We start from the raw sequence: 17,862 nt of genomic DNA, 5'->3' as shown, positions 1-17,862 counted from the left end.
CTTCCTCCTCCTACCTACTCCTTCCCCCTCCCACCTACTCCTTCCCCCTCCCGCCTACTCCTTCCCCCTCCCACCCACTCATTCCCTCTCCCACCTACTCCTTCCCCCTCCCACCTACTCCTTTTCCCTCCCACCTACTCCTTCCCCCTCCCACCTACTCCTTTTCCCTCCCACCTACTCCTTCCCCCTCCCACCTACTCCTTTTCCCTCCCACCTACTCCTTCCCCCTCCCACCTACTCCTTCCCCCTCCCGCCTACTCCTTCCCCCTCCCACCTACTCATTCCCTCTCCCACCTACTCCTTCCCCCTCACACCTACTCCTTTTCCCTCCCACCTACTCCTTTCCTCTCCCACCGACTCCTTCCCCCTCCCGCCTACTCCTTCCCCCTCCCACCTACTCCTTCCTCCTCCTACCTACTCCTTCCCCCTCCCACCTACTCCTTCCCCCTCCCGCCTACTCCTTCCCCCTCCCACCCACTCATTCCCTCTCCCACCTACTCCTTCCCCCTCCCACCTACTCCTTTTCCCTCCCACCTACTCCTTCCCCCTCCCACCTACTCCTTTTCCCTCCCACCTACTCCTTCCCCCTCCCACCTACTCCTTTTCCCTCCCACCTACTCCTTCCCCCTCCCACCTACTCCTTTTCCCTCCCACCTACTCCTTCCCCCTCCCACCTACTTCTTCCCCTCCCTTGCTGTTCCTTACCTGTCCTGTGTCCTTTAGCTCCCACAGGCTCTGGGTCTCGACAGGTCCGACGACCTCTGCACTGCACTGACGAGTGACGTCCCCCAGCTCCATGGCGTGACCTCAGGGGTGTCAATCATCAGTTCACAGAGGACGTGGGACCTGTCATGACTCTGCCCCTGAGTCAGCGGGAGCCAACCGGAGGACACAGGACAGCGGAATAAAAAAAACAGTTAACAGGTCCTGACCACACAGGGAAGTTTTTGTAGTCTGTTACCATAGAAATGCAGAGATTTACAAGGAGCCCATAGACACAGTGGGAAATGTGGTAGGAATGACGCCGCCTGCTTATTTATTGCAAAATGCAGCCACTACTTGACTGATCAGATGCTTGTGACTGACTAGATGCTCGTGCCTGATTTCTTTGTCTCTCTTCATCTCTACGTCTTTTCTCCATTTCTTCTTCCTTCTTCTTCAGTTCCATTTCATATATAAATCTGAGCACAAATTGTTTCCTTTTCGCTCTTTCGCCATCTGGATCGGGAAATCTTTCCATTCTGAACTTTACATCTTTAATCACTTCAAGGAAGATCTTCAGAACGTCTTCATGCTTACCCCTTGTCTTTAAGTGATCTTCTGGGGTGAAGTTTTCGAGAGCGAAGATCCTCTCCACATCCATGTCCTCGAATTTAGCTTGGACGTCCCTCAGGTTAGAGTGGGTCTTATGGGTGAGAATAACCACAGGGCAAATACCTGCAAAACAATGAAGGTTCCTATGAAGCATTGTATAATCCTGAAGAAGAAGTCACAGCTGATGGAGGAACAATCAAAGACCTTGAGATGTTCTCCAGTCGTATAAAATGTCAGGTGGGAAGATTATTTCTCAGCCATTTTTTGGGCGCTTTCTAGATTTGTATTCTATCAATAAAAGAGAAGAGCTGGAAAGAGGTAACGGGTATTCCAGGGGAAAAAAACTGGCTCCAGAAAGTTAAACAGATTTGTAAATTAGCAAAAACCTAAACCCAATACACGGGTGCACGCTGCAGTGGCAAGTACAAAACATGTAAAAAAAATGTGTCCCCCATCCACCACGCGGAGGTGGCCTCATATCAGATGGGTGACATGCTGGATCCACTAACAACCCAAAACCACCTCCTGTGTAATAAGGGAGGGGATGCACGGCTACAGAGGGAGCTGCTGAAGTTGAGTTGTTCTTTTCTGTCTGACAACATTGCTCTCTGCTGATACCTCTGTCTGGTTTACTATGGGAAGCAAATCCCCATAGCAAACCTCTAATGCTTCGGACAGTTCCTAAAAAAGACAGAGGTGTCAGCAGAGAGCACTGATGTCAGAAAGAAAAGAACAACTCAACTTCAGCAGATGATAACTACTGGAAGGATTAAGATTTTTTAATAGAAGTCATTTACAAACCTGTTTAACTTTCCGGAGCCAGTTGATATGAAAAAAAAAAGTTTATTTTCCTTGAATACCCCTTTAATGAGTTTGATGGGGAAATGTCGAGAGGACATCAAGGGAAGGAAACAAGTGGAAACTGGGAAGAGACTGAACCTGAAGCTTCTTCTTAATTGACCAAAGTCAATGTAGGATACAAAAGAGAACAGGGTGCGCGCCCCTGGATGGAATCTGATGGATGAGATAGTGAAGAGCCCAATCAAAACGCACTCACCTATGCGAGTTGTGCAAATGGAGGCGCAACGCTCAATGCGCTTGATAAGAAATCCTGTAATCGCGGCTGCTGCTGCTCCCAGCGTCCAGGCGCAAATATAGATAAAAGGAGATCCAAGAAAGGGAGATGAATCGCGCTGCCACAAGAACTATATATGGGTAAATGTATTGCACACAAAGGATCCACGCAACGCGTTTCAAAGCAGTTCCGGCTTTTTCGTCAGGCGTGACGCCTGACGAAAAAGCCGGAACAGCTTTGAAACGCGTTGCGTGGATCCTTTGTGCGCAATAAATTTACCCATATATACTTCTTGTGGCAACGCAATTCATTTCCCTTTCTTGAAAGTCAATGGAGGAGAAGAGTATGGAGGAAGAAAAATGGACAACTACAAGAAGATGTGGTGTCGTCTGTTGCCATGGTTACCTGTTAAGTTTCTGGCTGTGGTGAGCAGTTCTTTTATCTCTGGCACTTCATCAAAGGACAGTCCTTTTTTCACACTAGAAATGACCCAAAATATTTGTTATGTTTTATTATTATCATGTACCGTTATAAATGGAAAGAAAAGGTAAATCCCAACGAGTCCCGGTAGTGGAAAAAAGTTGTGTAACGTATACAACCTAAGGGGGTACGTGAATAAAGAAAGTCACCCGTAATATCGATAACAGATGGAACTAAAATAGAAATATTAATTTTGCAACTAAAAATAGTGGTAACCTGCTAAAGTATTACATAAAAAATGTAGCAGGCTATTTTTTATTACAATTTTTTCTGTCTATTATCATTATTAGACATATTTATTTAATTCTTTATTTGTGTCAGGATTTGGCAGGCTGGAGGTGGATCCTCTGTGTCAGAGAGGGATTGGCGTGGACCGTACCGGTGTGCCGGTTCTAAGTTGCTACTGGTTTTCACCAGAGCCCGCCGCAAAGCGGGATGGCCTTGCTGCGGCGGTAGCAACCAGGTCGTGTCCACCGGTAACGGCTCAACCTCACTGACTGCTGAGAGTGGCGTGGGACAGGAGGACTAGACAGAGGCGAGGTCAGACGTAGCAGAAGGTCGGGGCAGGCGGCAAGGTTCGTAGTCAAGGGCAACGGCAGAAGGTCTGGTAACACTGGTAAGGGCACTCACAAAACGCTTTCACTAGGCACTGAGGCAACAAGATCCGGCGATGACAGGAAGGGGAAGTGGGTTTATATACACCTGGAGCAGGGAAGCTAATAGACACTGATTGGGCCAGGCACCAATTAGTGGTGCACTGGCCCTTTAAATCTTAGAGAGCCGGCGCGCGAGAGCCCCATAGAGCGGAGTCGCGCGCGCCAGGACGTGACAGCCGGCGAACGAGACAGGTGAGTAGATTGGGATGCGACCCGCGAGCGGGCGCGTCCCGCTACGCGGATCGCATCCCCGCCGGCAGTGACAGTGCAGCGCTCCCGGTCAGGGGGTCTGACCGGGGCGCTGCAGAGAGGAGAACGCCGCGAGCGCACTTGGCGTAACAATTTGTTTGTTTGTTGGTTTTGTCACATATAATAGGTACTTTTTGAACTACACAAAACATTCTCGTAACTATATTTTACGAACCAACCTAATTGGAGAACGGTAGCTGCCTTTCTTTTTTCAACAATAAAATTGGGCTTATTAGGGCAACTCCTTCTTACAGGGAATCTGGCGTCACACGCATGTTTTTGAGATGGTCCCTGGAGAGGTGTCCCCTCGGGCCTTGACCGCCATGTTGCAGTATCTTGTAATACCTTTTTTATTGGACTATCAGAATTTTGTAGAGACAAGCTTTTGGAATTCCTCCCTTCGGGAGGAATCCCAAAAGCTTGTCTCTACAAAATTCTGTTGGTCCAAAAAATAAAAAATAAATTAAAAAAGGTATTACAAGATACTGCAACATTTTTTGATTTGCATCTGCATCACTGGACTAATACAGCCACTCAAATTTACTACATTTTGGTATAGGGAGAGATCTATCAATCAAGACTGGTGGGGCGGGGAGAAGTCTCTGGAGACGACCTCAGTGACTCTGTTGGGGTCTGAGTGTTCCGTTTCGTTTAAGCGCCGTGATGATCTGAGGTCTGTACACTACGTCTATATAGGGGAGTAGTGATGAGCGGCATATGCCATATTCGAATTCGCGATATTCGTCCCATATTCGTGAAATTCGAATATTCGTTACATCCGTGAGGTTTTTTTGAATTGCGAAATTTTGGTATTGCGAATGCGAAATTAATAGCGAAATTTCGCTCGTCTGCGCATGCGCGCTATAACATCATGTGAGGGACGTTGCTAGGGACGTTGCTAAGCTCTGACAACTGTGCTTGCAGAACTCTCATTGGCTCACAGGCATAAGTAGGGCGGAATTTCCACGAATATTCGCATGCATAAACCTTTCGCCTCACAGTCTCCTCCCTGGGTCTTTAATGATACAAGCATTGCCTTTATCAGTCGAAGGAGATCCCTACAATGTGCTCAGTTTTTAAAACAGTTTGAAAAAAAGACGAATATTCGTAATAGCGAATTTTAATCGCAAAATTCTTAATATTCGTGAATTCGCGAATATGCAATATTCGCGATGAATATTCGAATTGCTAATGTTCGTGAGCAACACTATAGGGGAGAACTTACTAAGACTTGGCACGGTCATTTTAAAAATATTTTTTCTCTGTTGGGGTCTGAGAGTTTAGACCCTGACCAATCACTGATCCAGGAGAAGAGACAGACTTACCCTGTCTATAGCAGTGTTTCCCAAGCGCGGTCCTCAGGTGTGAAAGCTTGCTCTTAGTGGGAGCCATAGGGCCTGGGCCCACACCGAGAGACCTGTGACCTCCGCCCCCCACAAAGTACATCATCCTGAACTGTGGAAGAGGAAGGACACGGCCTGGCTATTTTACGAAGGAGAGTGCTGTGTGGGAAAGAAGGTAAGTAAATATTGTTTCCATTATGTATTTTATGGGGGAGGGGGGTTGGCTACTGGCTACATACCATCCAACCTGGTACTATACCTACATAGCTAGCTACCTGGCTACCAACCTACATACATAGCTAGCTACCTGGCAACTTACTGCATAGCTACCTACCTGGCTACCTACCAACATAGCTACTTACCTGGCTACCAATCTACCTACATAGCTACTTGGGTACCTACCTACCTACCAAGCTACCTACCGATCTACTTACTGATTTACCTACGTATTGAACTAACAATTTACCTACTTATTTAACTACCTACTTACATTCTTAGCTAATTACCTACATGTGTACCTACCTTTCTACATAGCTACTTACCTGCCTACCTAAATTACTTCCTATGTGGTTACATACCTACCTACATAACTACCTACCTACATAGTTAGCTACATGGCTACCTACTTATCTACCTACCCACTTATCAAACTAGCTGCTTGGCTACTTACCTACCCAACAAGCTTCATACCTACTTACCTACACAGCAAGCTACATACCTGGTTACATACTTACCTACTAACCAAAATGTTCACCTACTTGGGTGTGGATGGGGGGATCGATCTACCTACCTAAGGGTACATTTACCTACCTGCCTATATACCAGTCTATTGGGGACTACCTAATAAAGGAGCTAACTGCTTTTGTACATATCTACCTGTCCACTGAATGAAGGACCTATTGCCTACCTACATTTACTGTGCAGGATGTCAAGGGGGCATTATTACTCTTTGGGGGCTATAGATGGGTAGATTGTATAGAGGAGGGGAGAGCTCTGGAAAAATGTGGATGCTGAAGTCAACATTGCCGCCTGAGCCGGACAGAGAAGAAAAGGAAAGAGGACAAGAACGATTAGAGAAGACATCACCTGTGACTGTCACTTAATTTACTGTATGGGAAGGAAGGGTGTAAAGTGATGACACACACCTTCGGGGGGGGGGGGGGGGGGGGGCACCTCACTAGATACACCTCCAGGTCACTTATATTTGTCACTTATATTGGTAACTTACATTAGTCTTTTATATTGGTCACTTATGTGGGTCACGTGTATTGGTCACTTATATGGGTTACTTATATGGGTCACGTGTATTGGTCACTTATATGGGTTACTTATATGGGTAACATGTATTGATCACTTATATTGGTCACTTATGTGGGTAACGTGTATTGGTCACTTATATGGGTTACTTATATGGGTAACGTTTATTGGTCACTTATATGGGTCACTTATATTGGTCACGTGTATTGATCACTTATATTAGTCACTTATGTGGGCCACGTGTATTGGTAACTTACATTGGTCACGTGTATTAGTCACTTATATGGGTCACGTGTATTGATCACTTATATGGGTCACGTGTATTGGTCACTTATATGGGTCACATGTATTGATCAATTATATGGGTCACGTGTATTGTCACTTACATTGGTCACTTATATGGGTCACGTGTATTGTCACTTACATTGATCACTTATATGGGTCACGTGTATTGGTCACTTATATGGGTCACATGTATAGATCTCTTATATGGGTCACGTGTATTGTCACTTACATTGGTCACTTATATGGGTCACGTGTATTGGTCACTTATATGGGTCACATGTATTGATCACTTATATGGGTCACGTGTATTGTCACTTACATTGGTCACTTATATTGGTCACGTGTATTGGTCACTTATATTGGTCACATGTATTGGTCACTTATATGGGTCACGTGTATTGGTCACTTATATTGGTCACTCACCTATAGACAAATATTGGAAAAATGAAATCAGTTGACTGTACAAAGCGTTCCGCTGCGACAATCCTGTCCACGAGCTTTAGGTCCTTACTCCACTCCACCTCCTGATCCAGAGGTAACAAATTACCTGAAAAAGACAAAGGAGCAGCGATTCATACAGTAGGATAGTTTTACTCCCATCTGGGGCATTTCTGGCATATGAACAGAGTATACCATAAATGTCCCCACATATGGAAACAACATCTGTATTCAGATCCAGGACTATGTGCGGCCACCGTAGGTCTGGAGGCCTAAAATAGCTGTAGAGGGCGATTTATGCAATTTGCTTATCTCATGTTGACTTTGATGGTAGTTGTGTAAACTGTGTAGCCTCCTGCGGTGTACTGTTTATGTTACTCCGGAGATACAATGTAGCTTGTGAGGCTTTTCAGTTTGTGCAACTACCATTGAAGAGTACCTGTCACCAAACTAAACTTTTAATATATTTTTCCTTATGTTATTATAGGACACTTTGCCTTTTACTTGCTGTTAAAATTCTCAACCTTTATATGTCTTTAATGTAATTGAAAAAACAGCCACTAGGTGGCTCTGTTCTGTTCCCAAACTGTTAGTTTGGTCTGCACCCCGGACTTGCAGAAGTCGAAACTCAGGAAGTGCGTGCCGGGCATAGTGAGTCTCAGCTCTCACAGGCTTCAGTGATGTCACGCCTGCTGGGGAACGCCCACTTTCTCCTGCCAGGAGCTCACACAATGTGAGCAGGGGAAAGGTATGATACACAGCTTTTTAAAGCTTGGAATGTTTTTTTAGGGCAGGAGGGGTGTTAGGAGTAATTAGTGAATATAATCTGAGTTCGTTTAGAAAATATGGTTTGATGACAGGTACTCTTTAACATCAACCAGTTTTTTGTCTTTCTGACCACCTACAATGGCTGCAAACAGGTCGGGGGGTCAAGGAATCCGAAATCTGAAGACATATGGCAGGTTCCAGAGGTGACGCATCCAGGGGACATTTATGGCAGGTTCTGTGGATATGTCAAGAATGTCCTTGATGAGTGTAAAATCCAATGGGTGATGATAGATAGATAGATAGATAGATATGAGATAGATAGATAGATAGATAGATAGATAGATATGAGATAGATAGATAGATAGATAGATAGATAGATATGAGATAGATAGATAGATAGATATGAGATAGATAGATATGAGATAGATAGATTGATATGAGATAGATAGATATGAGATAGATAGATAGATAGATATGAGATAGATAGATAGAAAGATATTAGATAGATAGATATGAGATAGATAGATACGAGATAGATAGATAGATAGATAGATAGATATGAGATAGATATGAGAGAGATAGATAGATATGAGATAGATAGATAGATAGCTATGAGATAGATAGATATGAAATAGATATGAGATAGATAGATAGATAGATATGATATATATATATATATATATATATATATATATATATATATATATGAGATAGATATGAGATAGATAGATAGGAGATAGATAGATAGATATGAGATAGATAGATGTGAGATAGATAGATAGATAGATAGATAGATAGATATGAGATAGATAGATAGATATGAGATAGATAGATAGATAGATAGATATGAGATAGATAGATAGATAGATAGATAGCTTTGAGATAGATAGATATGAGATAGATAGATAGATAGCTATGAGATAGATAGATAGATAGATAGATAGCTTTGAGATAGATAGATATGAAATAGATATGAGATAGATAGATATGAGATAGATAGATATGAGATAGATATGAGATAGATAGATAGATATGAGATAGATATGAGATAGATAGATAGATAGATAGATATGAGATAGATAGATATGAGATAGATAGATAGATAGATATGACATAGATAGATAGATAGATATGAGAAAGATAGATATGAGATAGATATTATATAAAATTACTTACCTAATTGTGCAAATATTTCCCCAGTTTCGTAACCGTTCATGATGGCGCAGCCTCGGTTGTCCACCAGAGTGAGTGTGTCGGTGAGCGGGTAGGTGATCCTCGCCGTGGTGTTGCCGCCATCATTATTCTTCACATCAGCGTAGGTCTTATACTCGGTGTCATCCAGGACGTACTTACAGGTGTTGATGAAGGACGATTTCCCATGACCCAGAAATCCAAAGAGCTGGATGAGGACGCGGGAGAAGCCCTGGTTGTTGAGGCTGAAGCTCTTGATGTGCTCGGTCATTTCTGGAATGGTCTGCATGGTGACCACTGGGAGATGTCACTGAGGCTCAACTTCTCCAACCTTCAGGGATGAAGTGAAGAAATGCAGTGTCTCTAAGTAGTTTTGAAGACAGGAAAGTGAAAGTGAAATTCGGTTTTCTGGCAGGGCTGTTTATCTCCTCCTGACATTTACGGGAAATCACAAGGTTTATATAAACCAGAACACTGTGGCCCTGAACTCTGTGACCCCAGCACCAGCCTCACCCCAACTCCAGCCTCACCCCCAGCACCAGCCTCACTCCAACTCCAGCCTCACCCCCAGCACCAGCCTCTACCCAACTCCAGCCTCACCCCAACTCCAGCCTCACCCCCAGCACCAGCCTCACCCCAACTCCAGCCTCACCCCCAACTCCAGCCTCACCCCAACTCCAGCCTCACCCCCAACTCCAGCCTCACCCCAACTCCAGCCTCACCCCCAACTCCAGCCTCACCCCAACTCCAGCCTCACCCCAACTCCAGCCTCACCCCAACTCCAGCCTCACCCCCAACACCAGCCTCACCCCCAACTCCAGCCTCACCCCAACTCCAGCCTCACTCCAACTCCAGCCTCACCCCCAACTCCAGCCTCACCCCAACTCCAGCCTCACCCCCAACTCCAGCCTCACCCCCAACTCCAGCCTCACCCCAACTCCAGCCTCACCCCCAACACCAGCCTCACCCCCAACTCCAGCCTCACCCCAACTCCAGCCTCACTCCAACTCCAGCCTCACCCCCAACTCCAGCCTCACCCCAACTCCAGCCTCACCCCCAACTCCAGCCTCACCCAACTCCAGCCTCACCCCCAACTCCAGCCTCATCCCAACTCCAGCCTCACCCCAACTCCACCTCCCTCCTCATACACTTTCCCATCAGAACATAAAGATCAATATCGCTCCAACTTGTAACCTTTTACAATGAGCAAAAGAAACTCCTAACACTGACAAAAAGACATCTCATGTGTAAGTAGAAGGTTCTTACTGAAATGTTTATATTTATTCCGTACATTACCAATATTTCTACTCCAGTCATTGTATCATGTCACAATTCATCTGGCATCTCATTTTCTACACAAACAAAGATACACAGGTGGTTTAGGTATACCACACCTGAAAGGGTATTGTAACTCATCCCTGTTTGACCCGAAGGGTTAACCCCTTACGGACCAGGGGTTTTTCCGTTTTTGCACTTTCATTTCTTCCTCCTCACCTTTAAAAAATCATAACTCTTTCAGTTTTGCACCTAAAAATCCATATTATGGCTTATTTTTTGTGCCACCGATTCTACTTTGTAATGAAATCAGTCATTTTACCAAATATCTACGGCGAGATGGAAAAATCATTGTGAGACAAAATTAGAAAAAAAAATGCCATTTTGTAAATTTTGGGGGCTTCCGTTTCTACACAGTACATTTTTTAGTAAAAATGACACCTCATCATTATTCTGTAGGTCCATATGATTAAAATGATCCCCTACTTATATAGGTTTGATTTTGTCGTACTTCTGAAAAAAATCCTAACTACATGCAGGAAAATTTATACGTTTAAAATTGTCATATTCTGACCCTTTTCTGCGTATGGGGCACTATGAGGACTCATTTTTTGCACCGTGATCTGAAGTTTTTAGTGGTACCCTTTTTGTATTGATCGGACTTGTTGATCGCTTTTTATTCATTTTTTCATGATATAAAAAGTGAACAAAAATGCACTATTTTCCACTTTCAAATTTTTGTGCGTGTACGCCATTGACCGCGGGGTTTAATTAACAATATATTTTTATAATTCAGACATTTTTGCACGCGGTGATACCACATATATATATATATATATTTTTTTTTTTATTTACACAGTTTTTTTTTTTTATGAGAAAAGGGGGGTGATTGAAACTCTTATTAAGGAAGGGGTTAAATGATCTTTATTCACTTTTTTTTGCAATGGTATAGCTCCCATAGGGACCTATAACACTGCACACACTGATCTCTTATACTGATCATTGTTATCCCATAGGGACCTATAACACTGCACACACTGATCTATTACACTGATCATTGTTATCCCATAGGGGACTATAACACTGCACACACTGATCTTTTACACTGATCATTGTTATCCCATAGGAGACAATAACACTGCACACACTGATCTCTTATATTGATCATTGTTATCCCATAGGGGACTATAACACTGCACACACTGATCTCTTCTACTGATCATTGTTATCCCATAGGAGACTATAATACTGTATACACTGATCTCTTATACTGATCATTGTAATCCCATAGGATACTATGACAGTGCACACACTGATCTCTTATACTGATCATTGTTATCCCAAAGGAGACTATAACACTGCACACACTGATCTTTATACTGATCATTGTTATCCCATAGGAGACTATAACACTGCACACACTGGTCTCTTATACTGATCATTGTTATCCCATAGGAGACTAGAACACTGCACACACTGATCTCTTATACTGATCATTGTTATCCCATAGGAGACTATAAAACTGCACCCACTGATCTTTTATACTGATCATTGTTATCCCATAGGAGATTATAACACTGCACACACTGATCTCTTATACTGATCATTGTTATCCCATAGGGGACTATAACACTGCACACACTGATCTCTTATACTGATCATTGTTATCCCATAGGGGGCTTTAACACTGCACACACTGATCTGTTATACTGATCATTGTTATCCCATAGGAGACTATAACACTGCACACACTGATCTCTCATACTGATCATTGTTATCCCATAGGAGACTATAACACTGCACACACTGATCTCTTATACTGATCATTGTTATCCCATAGGAGACTATAACACTGCACACACTGATCTCTTATACTGATCATTGCTATCCCATAGGGACCTATAATACTGCACACACTGATCTCTTATACTGATCATTGTTATCCCATAGGGGGCTATAACACTGCACACACTGATCTTTTACATTGATCATTGGTTTCTCATAGGAAACCAGTGTTCAATGATTCTGCCTTTTGACTGCTCATGCCTGGATCTCAGGCACTGAGAAGTCATTCGGCGATCGAACACCAGGAGGCAAGGTAGGAGACCCTCCTAGTGTCCCACAGCTGTTCGGGATGCCGCAATTTTGCCACGGACATCCCGAACCTCCCCCTGAGCTAACCGGCAGTGATTCCCTTTCACTTTAGACGCGGCGTTCAACTCTGAACGTCGCATCTAAAGGGTTAATAGCGTGTGGTACCGCGATCATTACCGCGCGCTATTAGCCACGGGTCCTGGCCGTTGTTAGAGGCCGGGCCCGACCCGCTATGACGCGGGGGAAAGGGAAAGGACTCAGGACGTACCGGTACGTCCTTGGTCCTTAAGTGGTTAAAGGAGTACTCTGGCCCTAAGACATCTTATACCCTATCCAAAGGATAGGGGATAACATGTCTGATTGCGGGGATCCCGCCACCTGTGTGAGCTGTAGGCCAGCACTGGAGGCTCCGAGTCTGAAGCCTCCTGACTACGGGGCCGCAGTATCATGACGTCACGACTCCGCCCCATGTGACGTTATGCCCCGGCCCCTCAATGCAAGTCTGTGGGAGGGGACGTGACGGCCATCATGCCCCCTCCCATAGACTTGCATTGAGGTATCATGACCATGACATCCCGAGGGGCATGCCCGTCCCCTACAGCGCAAATACAGTGTTCGGAACATTTAGTTCTGAACACTGGCCAGTGGAGAACCCCTTTAAAGGTGAACTCCAGTGGAAACCAAATGTTTTTGAATCAACTGGTGGCAGAAAGTTAAACCGATTTGTAAATAACTTTTATTTACAAATCTTAACCCTTCCAGTACTTATCAGCTGCTGTATGCTCCAGAGGAAATTGTGCAATTCTTTCCAGTCTTACCACAGTGCTCTCTGCTGACACTTCTGTGTATGTCAGGAACTGTCCAGAGCAGGAGAAAATCCCTATAGCAAACATATGCTGCTCGGGACAGTTCCTGATAAGGACAGAGGTGTCAGCAGAGAGCACTGTGGTAAGACTGGAAAGACCACACAACTTCCTGTGGCGCATACAGCAGCTATTAAGTACTGAAAGGGTTAATATTTTTATATAGAAGTTATTAACAAATCTGTAAAATATTTCTAGTACCAGTTGATTTGAAAAAAAAAAAAAGAATTCCCCACAGGCATACCCCTTTAAACGTATTTTGTTTTCACAGAAACCAATTTGCATACGAAATCTTACTCATGCTTGTAAAATTACCCATCACTCTCTTATGCTTCTCATATTGAATCCTCTCTTCACAAATTATTAGGCATTTTACTTCAGCCAAACGAACAAAAAAAAAAATTCTGACGCTACTTCTGTCTGTTGGAGAGATTGTGGCAATAAAGGGACTATCCTCCATATTTTATGGTCTTGTCCACACTTAACCCCCTTTTGGGAATCTTGCACACATTTATTCCATGACATTTTAGAAATCAATATTTCCTGGTTAGAGATTAGCGAACTTTTAAAAAATTCGATTCGGCCGATTCGCCGAATTTTCCCAAAAAGTTTGTTTTGATCCGAATTTTTTTTCGCGGCGAATCTATATTAAAAAAGGCTATTTCTAGCCTACATACAGCCTCTATAGGGGTGTAGAACACTTTGCTGTGTCCTAAAACGCATATGGAGTGTGCTGGGGTAGTGAAATAATACTGTTATTCAGAATAGCATGCAGATTACCGGCATCGCTCTTAGAATCACTGCCGCACAGCAGCACAATGACAGAGCCTGGTGGTGGCATCAGTGTCAGGAGACCATATAGTGACTTAATGACACAGCGTGGACATGTTGGCAGCAAGAGGAGACTATTTAGTGGCTGAATGGCACAGCGTGGAGGTGTTGGCAGCATGAGGAGACCATATAGTGGCTGAATGACACAGCGTGGAGGTGTTGGCATCATGAGGAGACCATATAGTGACTGAATGACAAAGCATGGAGGTGTTGGCAGCATGAGGAGACCATATAGTGACTGAATGGCATAGCGTGGAGGTGTTGGCAGCATGAGGAGATCATATAGTGGCTGAATGACACAGTGTGGAGGTGTTGGAAGCATGAGGAGACCATATAGTGACTGAATGGCATAGTGTGGAGGTGTTGGCAGCATGAGGAGACCATATAGTGGCTGAATGACACAGTGTGGAGGTGTTGGAAGCATGAGGAGACCATATAGTGGCTGAATGGCACAGCCCGGAGTTGCCAGCAGCATTAGTAGACAGTAGTTCTTCATAATCCCTAAGATTAAAAGGTGAATTAGAAATTTAAACCGAAGATTTTGGATAGCTGGTGCTACCTACCACAACAACATTTTAATTCCCAGACCCAGGCCCAGCAGCAGCATCAGTAAACTATATATTGCATGAATGACACAGCCTGGAGTTGGCTGAAGCATGAATACACACCAGGGCTTCATAATCCCCAAGAAAAAACACAAGAATTTTTGAAATTTAAAATGAAGATTTTGGATAGCTGGTGCTACCTATCGTAACAATTTTTTTATTCCCAGACCCAGGCCCAGCAGCGGCATTAGTGAACCATATATTGCCTGAATGACACAGCCTGAATTTGGCTGAAGCATGAGGAGATCCCAGTGCTTCACAAAAATTGTCAGAATACCACCTGACATTCAAAATAATAAAATGATAGATACGTTCTCTGAAGAAAAGGATTCTTCATTAGAACACAATATGAGTATTGTGTGTTCCAGTGACATTAGTTCATCGGAGGAACAGGAAAACATGATACAAATTAATTCTGCAACTGAAGAACCACAACTAAGAATGAACGACTTAAAGCCTACTGGAACTGAGGAACTTCAAAATGGTAAATCTACCACCTGGGATAGTCAGTCAATTCCAACAGCCGGTGGTCAGTATCCACAGTTCCCTGTTTCTGCTAGTCCTTGGCAATATTCCATATATTACTGGTCTGGTATCAACATGGCAATAATGCTGGGAGAGTAACTCAAGGATAATCACGTTTCCTACAATACACAGTCAATATATGGAGACCATATAGTGGCTGAATGACACAGCCTGGAGTTGGTTGAAGCATGAGTACACACCAGAGCTTCACAATCCCTAAGAAAAAACACAAGAATGTTTTAAATTTTAAATGAAGATTTTGGACAGCTGGTGCCACCTATCATAAAATTTTAATTCCCAGACCCAGGCCCAGCAGCGGTGTCAGTAAACCATATATTGTCTGAATGACACCACCTGGAGTTGGCTGAAGCATGAGAAGACCATTGAAATGTATGATTTTTTTATTTGAAATTTAAATCAAAGTTTTAGTGTCCCGGACCCTGGCGTGTCAGTACAAAGGACCTAATCTAACAAGCCCCCACAGGGCTTATGTGGCCGTAAGGTGTAGGCGCAACGTCTCCATTGCCCTGACCAGCCATTGTTTCCAAGACTTTTCGCCAAGGCAAACCATGTGAAGAACAGCGTGACACCGCCATGCCCTGCACATATGGTATGCTGAAGGGCCACTGAGACTTGTCCGGGCAGTGGAGGCTTAGGACACAGTGGAGGATGTGGAAGCGGAGTCGCACACTGTCAAAGGACCAACGGGCTGACAGAGTGGAGCAGGAAGCAGCATGAGTACACAAGAGGGGTTTACAACCCCTTAAATTTAAAGGTGAACGTTGAAATCTCTATTGAAGATGCATTTTAGGTAGTGCTACCATCCAAAAATGAAAGGCCCAAGCCCAGAAGCATCAGTAAGCCAAGTAACTCCTGAAAGACACAGGTGCAGGCATCAGCAGTACACCCGAGGGTTTCATAACCCTTTACATTGCAAGATCAATGTTGAGATTTCAATTAAGCATGTATTTAGCTAGTGCTAAATATCCCAAAATTTGAGGGCCAAGGCCAGAAGCAGCATTAAGTAAATTGGTTCCTGAAAAAAAGAGTCAGGAAAAGGCATCTGCAGTACACTGAAGGAATTAATAAGAAATAAGATTGAAATTTCAATGTTGAAATTTCTATTAAGCACTCAGGTTAGGTAGTGCTAACATCCAAACATATTAGGCACAGGCCCAGCTGCATTCCAAAACAATCTAGTTGCTGAAAGTCATAGCCTGGATCTGGCAGGAGGATGCGTACATAAGAGGGCTTTAATTTAAAAAACATCAAGTTTAAGTGTCCTGGGACCCAGCGTGTGGCTACAAAGGACCAAATCGAACAAGGAGGCACATGTCACATGGTGGCACAAAAACAGAGCCTGGAGGTGGCATCAGTATGAGGAGACTATATGGTGTCTGAAAGTCACAGCCTGGAGGTGGCAGAAGCAATGTGAAGCCAATATGGATCACACAGATAGGAAATTGGTCCATCCAAACAAGCATCATGTAATGCATTTGAGGATTTTAATGATTTAATTCAAGATCACCTGATAGCAGTTTCAAGACTATATGGTGTCTGAATGCCACATCCTTGAGGTGGCTGAAGCAATGGGAAGCCACTACAGATCACACACATAGGAAATAGGTCCATCCAAAGAAGCAAAAAGTAATTCATTCGAGGACTTTAATTATTTAACTCGAGATCACCAGATAGCAGATTCTATCTCAGAAATTCAGACAGACACTCCAATTTTAATAGAAAGTAAAAATGACAACCTTGAGACACTCTCATTAAAAGTGGATAACAGTGTTAAGTCACATGACACAGCAGTCACCTGTAGCCCAGTTCTATCAAAAAAAGCCTTGCACAAAATTGAGATTCCCACAATAAAGAATAGATTGAATAAAAAAAGGCTAACTTCAGTGCTCATTAAAAGGTGTACTAGAAGAATTCCATAGTTCTCTCAGTCAAAAGAAAATATTAAAGTTGTTTTAGGTATGTTGTCTGAACAAATACCTTTGTGTAAGAACAAGCGCATATCCAAGAGTCCAGAAGACTCTATAATGCAGGACGGTGGACCACAAAAAGACATTCTTCTCTAAAGTAATTTTTTCTGAAATAAAGAAGCACAGATCTTCCCTCACCGTATTATTTTGGAAAATTTTAATTTAAAAATCACACACAACAAGCTTTCCATGGAGTAATGGTTAGTACTCAGGAAAATTCAAGTTTATTACTGAGACAATAATCAAAAAATAAAACAAACACAGTACCCAAGAGGGTTTAATAACCCCATACATTGCACCCTAAATTTTGAAATTTAAACTAAACATGTATGTATCAATTCCAAAAATTCAAAAATTAAAGGCCTCAGCCCAGAAGCATCATGAAGGCAAGTAGTTCCTGAAAGACACAGGATGAGTAAGGAGCAGGCATTCACAGTACCCAAGAGGGTTTCATAATCCCTTACATTTATAGATCAATGTTGAAATCTGCATGAAGCATGTATTAGCTACTGTTAAACTTCCAAAAATTAAAGGCACAAGGCCAGAAGCATCAGTGAGGCAAGTAGTTCCTGAAAGACACAGGATGAGTCAGGAGCAGGCATTCACAGTACCCAAGAGGGTTTCA

General features: G+C 43.4%; 1 protein-coding gene across 1 annotated transcript; it reads right to left on the bottom strand.

Moving 5' to 3' along the window:
- Positions 1-680: 680 nt before the first annotated feature.
- Positions 681-9,379, bottom strand: LOC130284289 (uncharacterized). Its single transcript, XM_056534504.1, has 4 exons — positions 9,042-9,379; positions 7,083-7,206; positions 2,795-2,868; positions 681-1,437 (listed from the first exon to the last, which is right to left on the bottom strand). The coding sequence occupies exons 1-4, from the start codon at positions 9,343-9,345 to the stop codon at positions 1,037-1,039; spliced, it is 903 nt and encodes a 300-aa protein (XP_056390479.1). The 5' UTR covers positions 9,346-9,379; the 3' UTR covers positions 681-1,036.
- Between the last annotated feature and the right edge of the window lie 8,483 nt (positions 9,380-17,862).

Source organism: Hyla sarda, chromosome 8 (genome assembly GCF_029499605.1).
Source record: "Hyla sarda isolate aHylSar1 chromosome 8, aHylSar1.hap1, whole genome shotgun sequence".
Classification (NCBI taxonomy): Eukaryota; Metazoa; Chordata; class Amphibia; order Anura; family Hylidae; genus Hyla; species Hyla sarda.
Note: the sequence above shows the minus strand (reverse complement) of the source record. Positions and strands in the feature narration are given on the sequence as shown.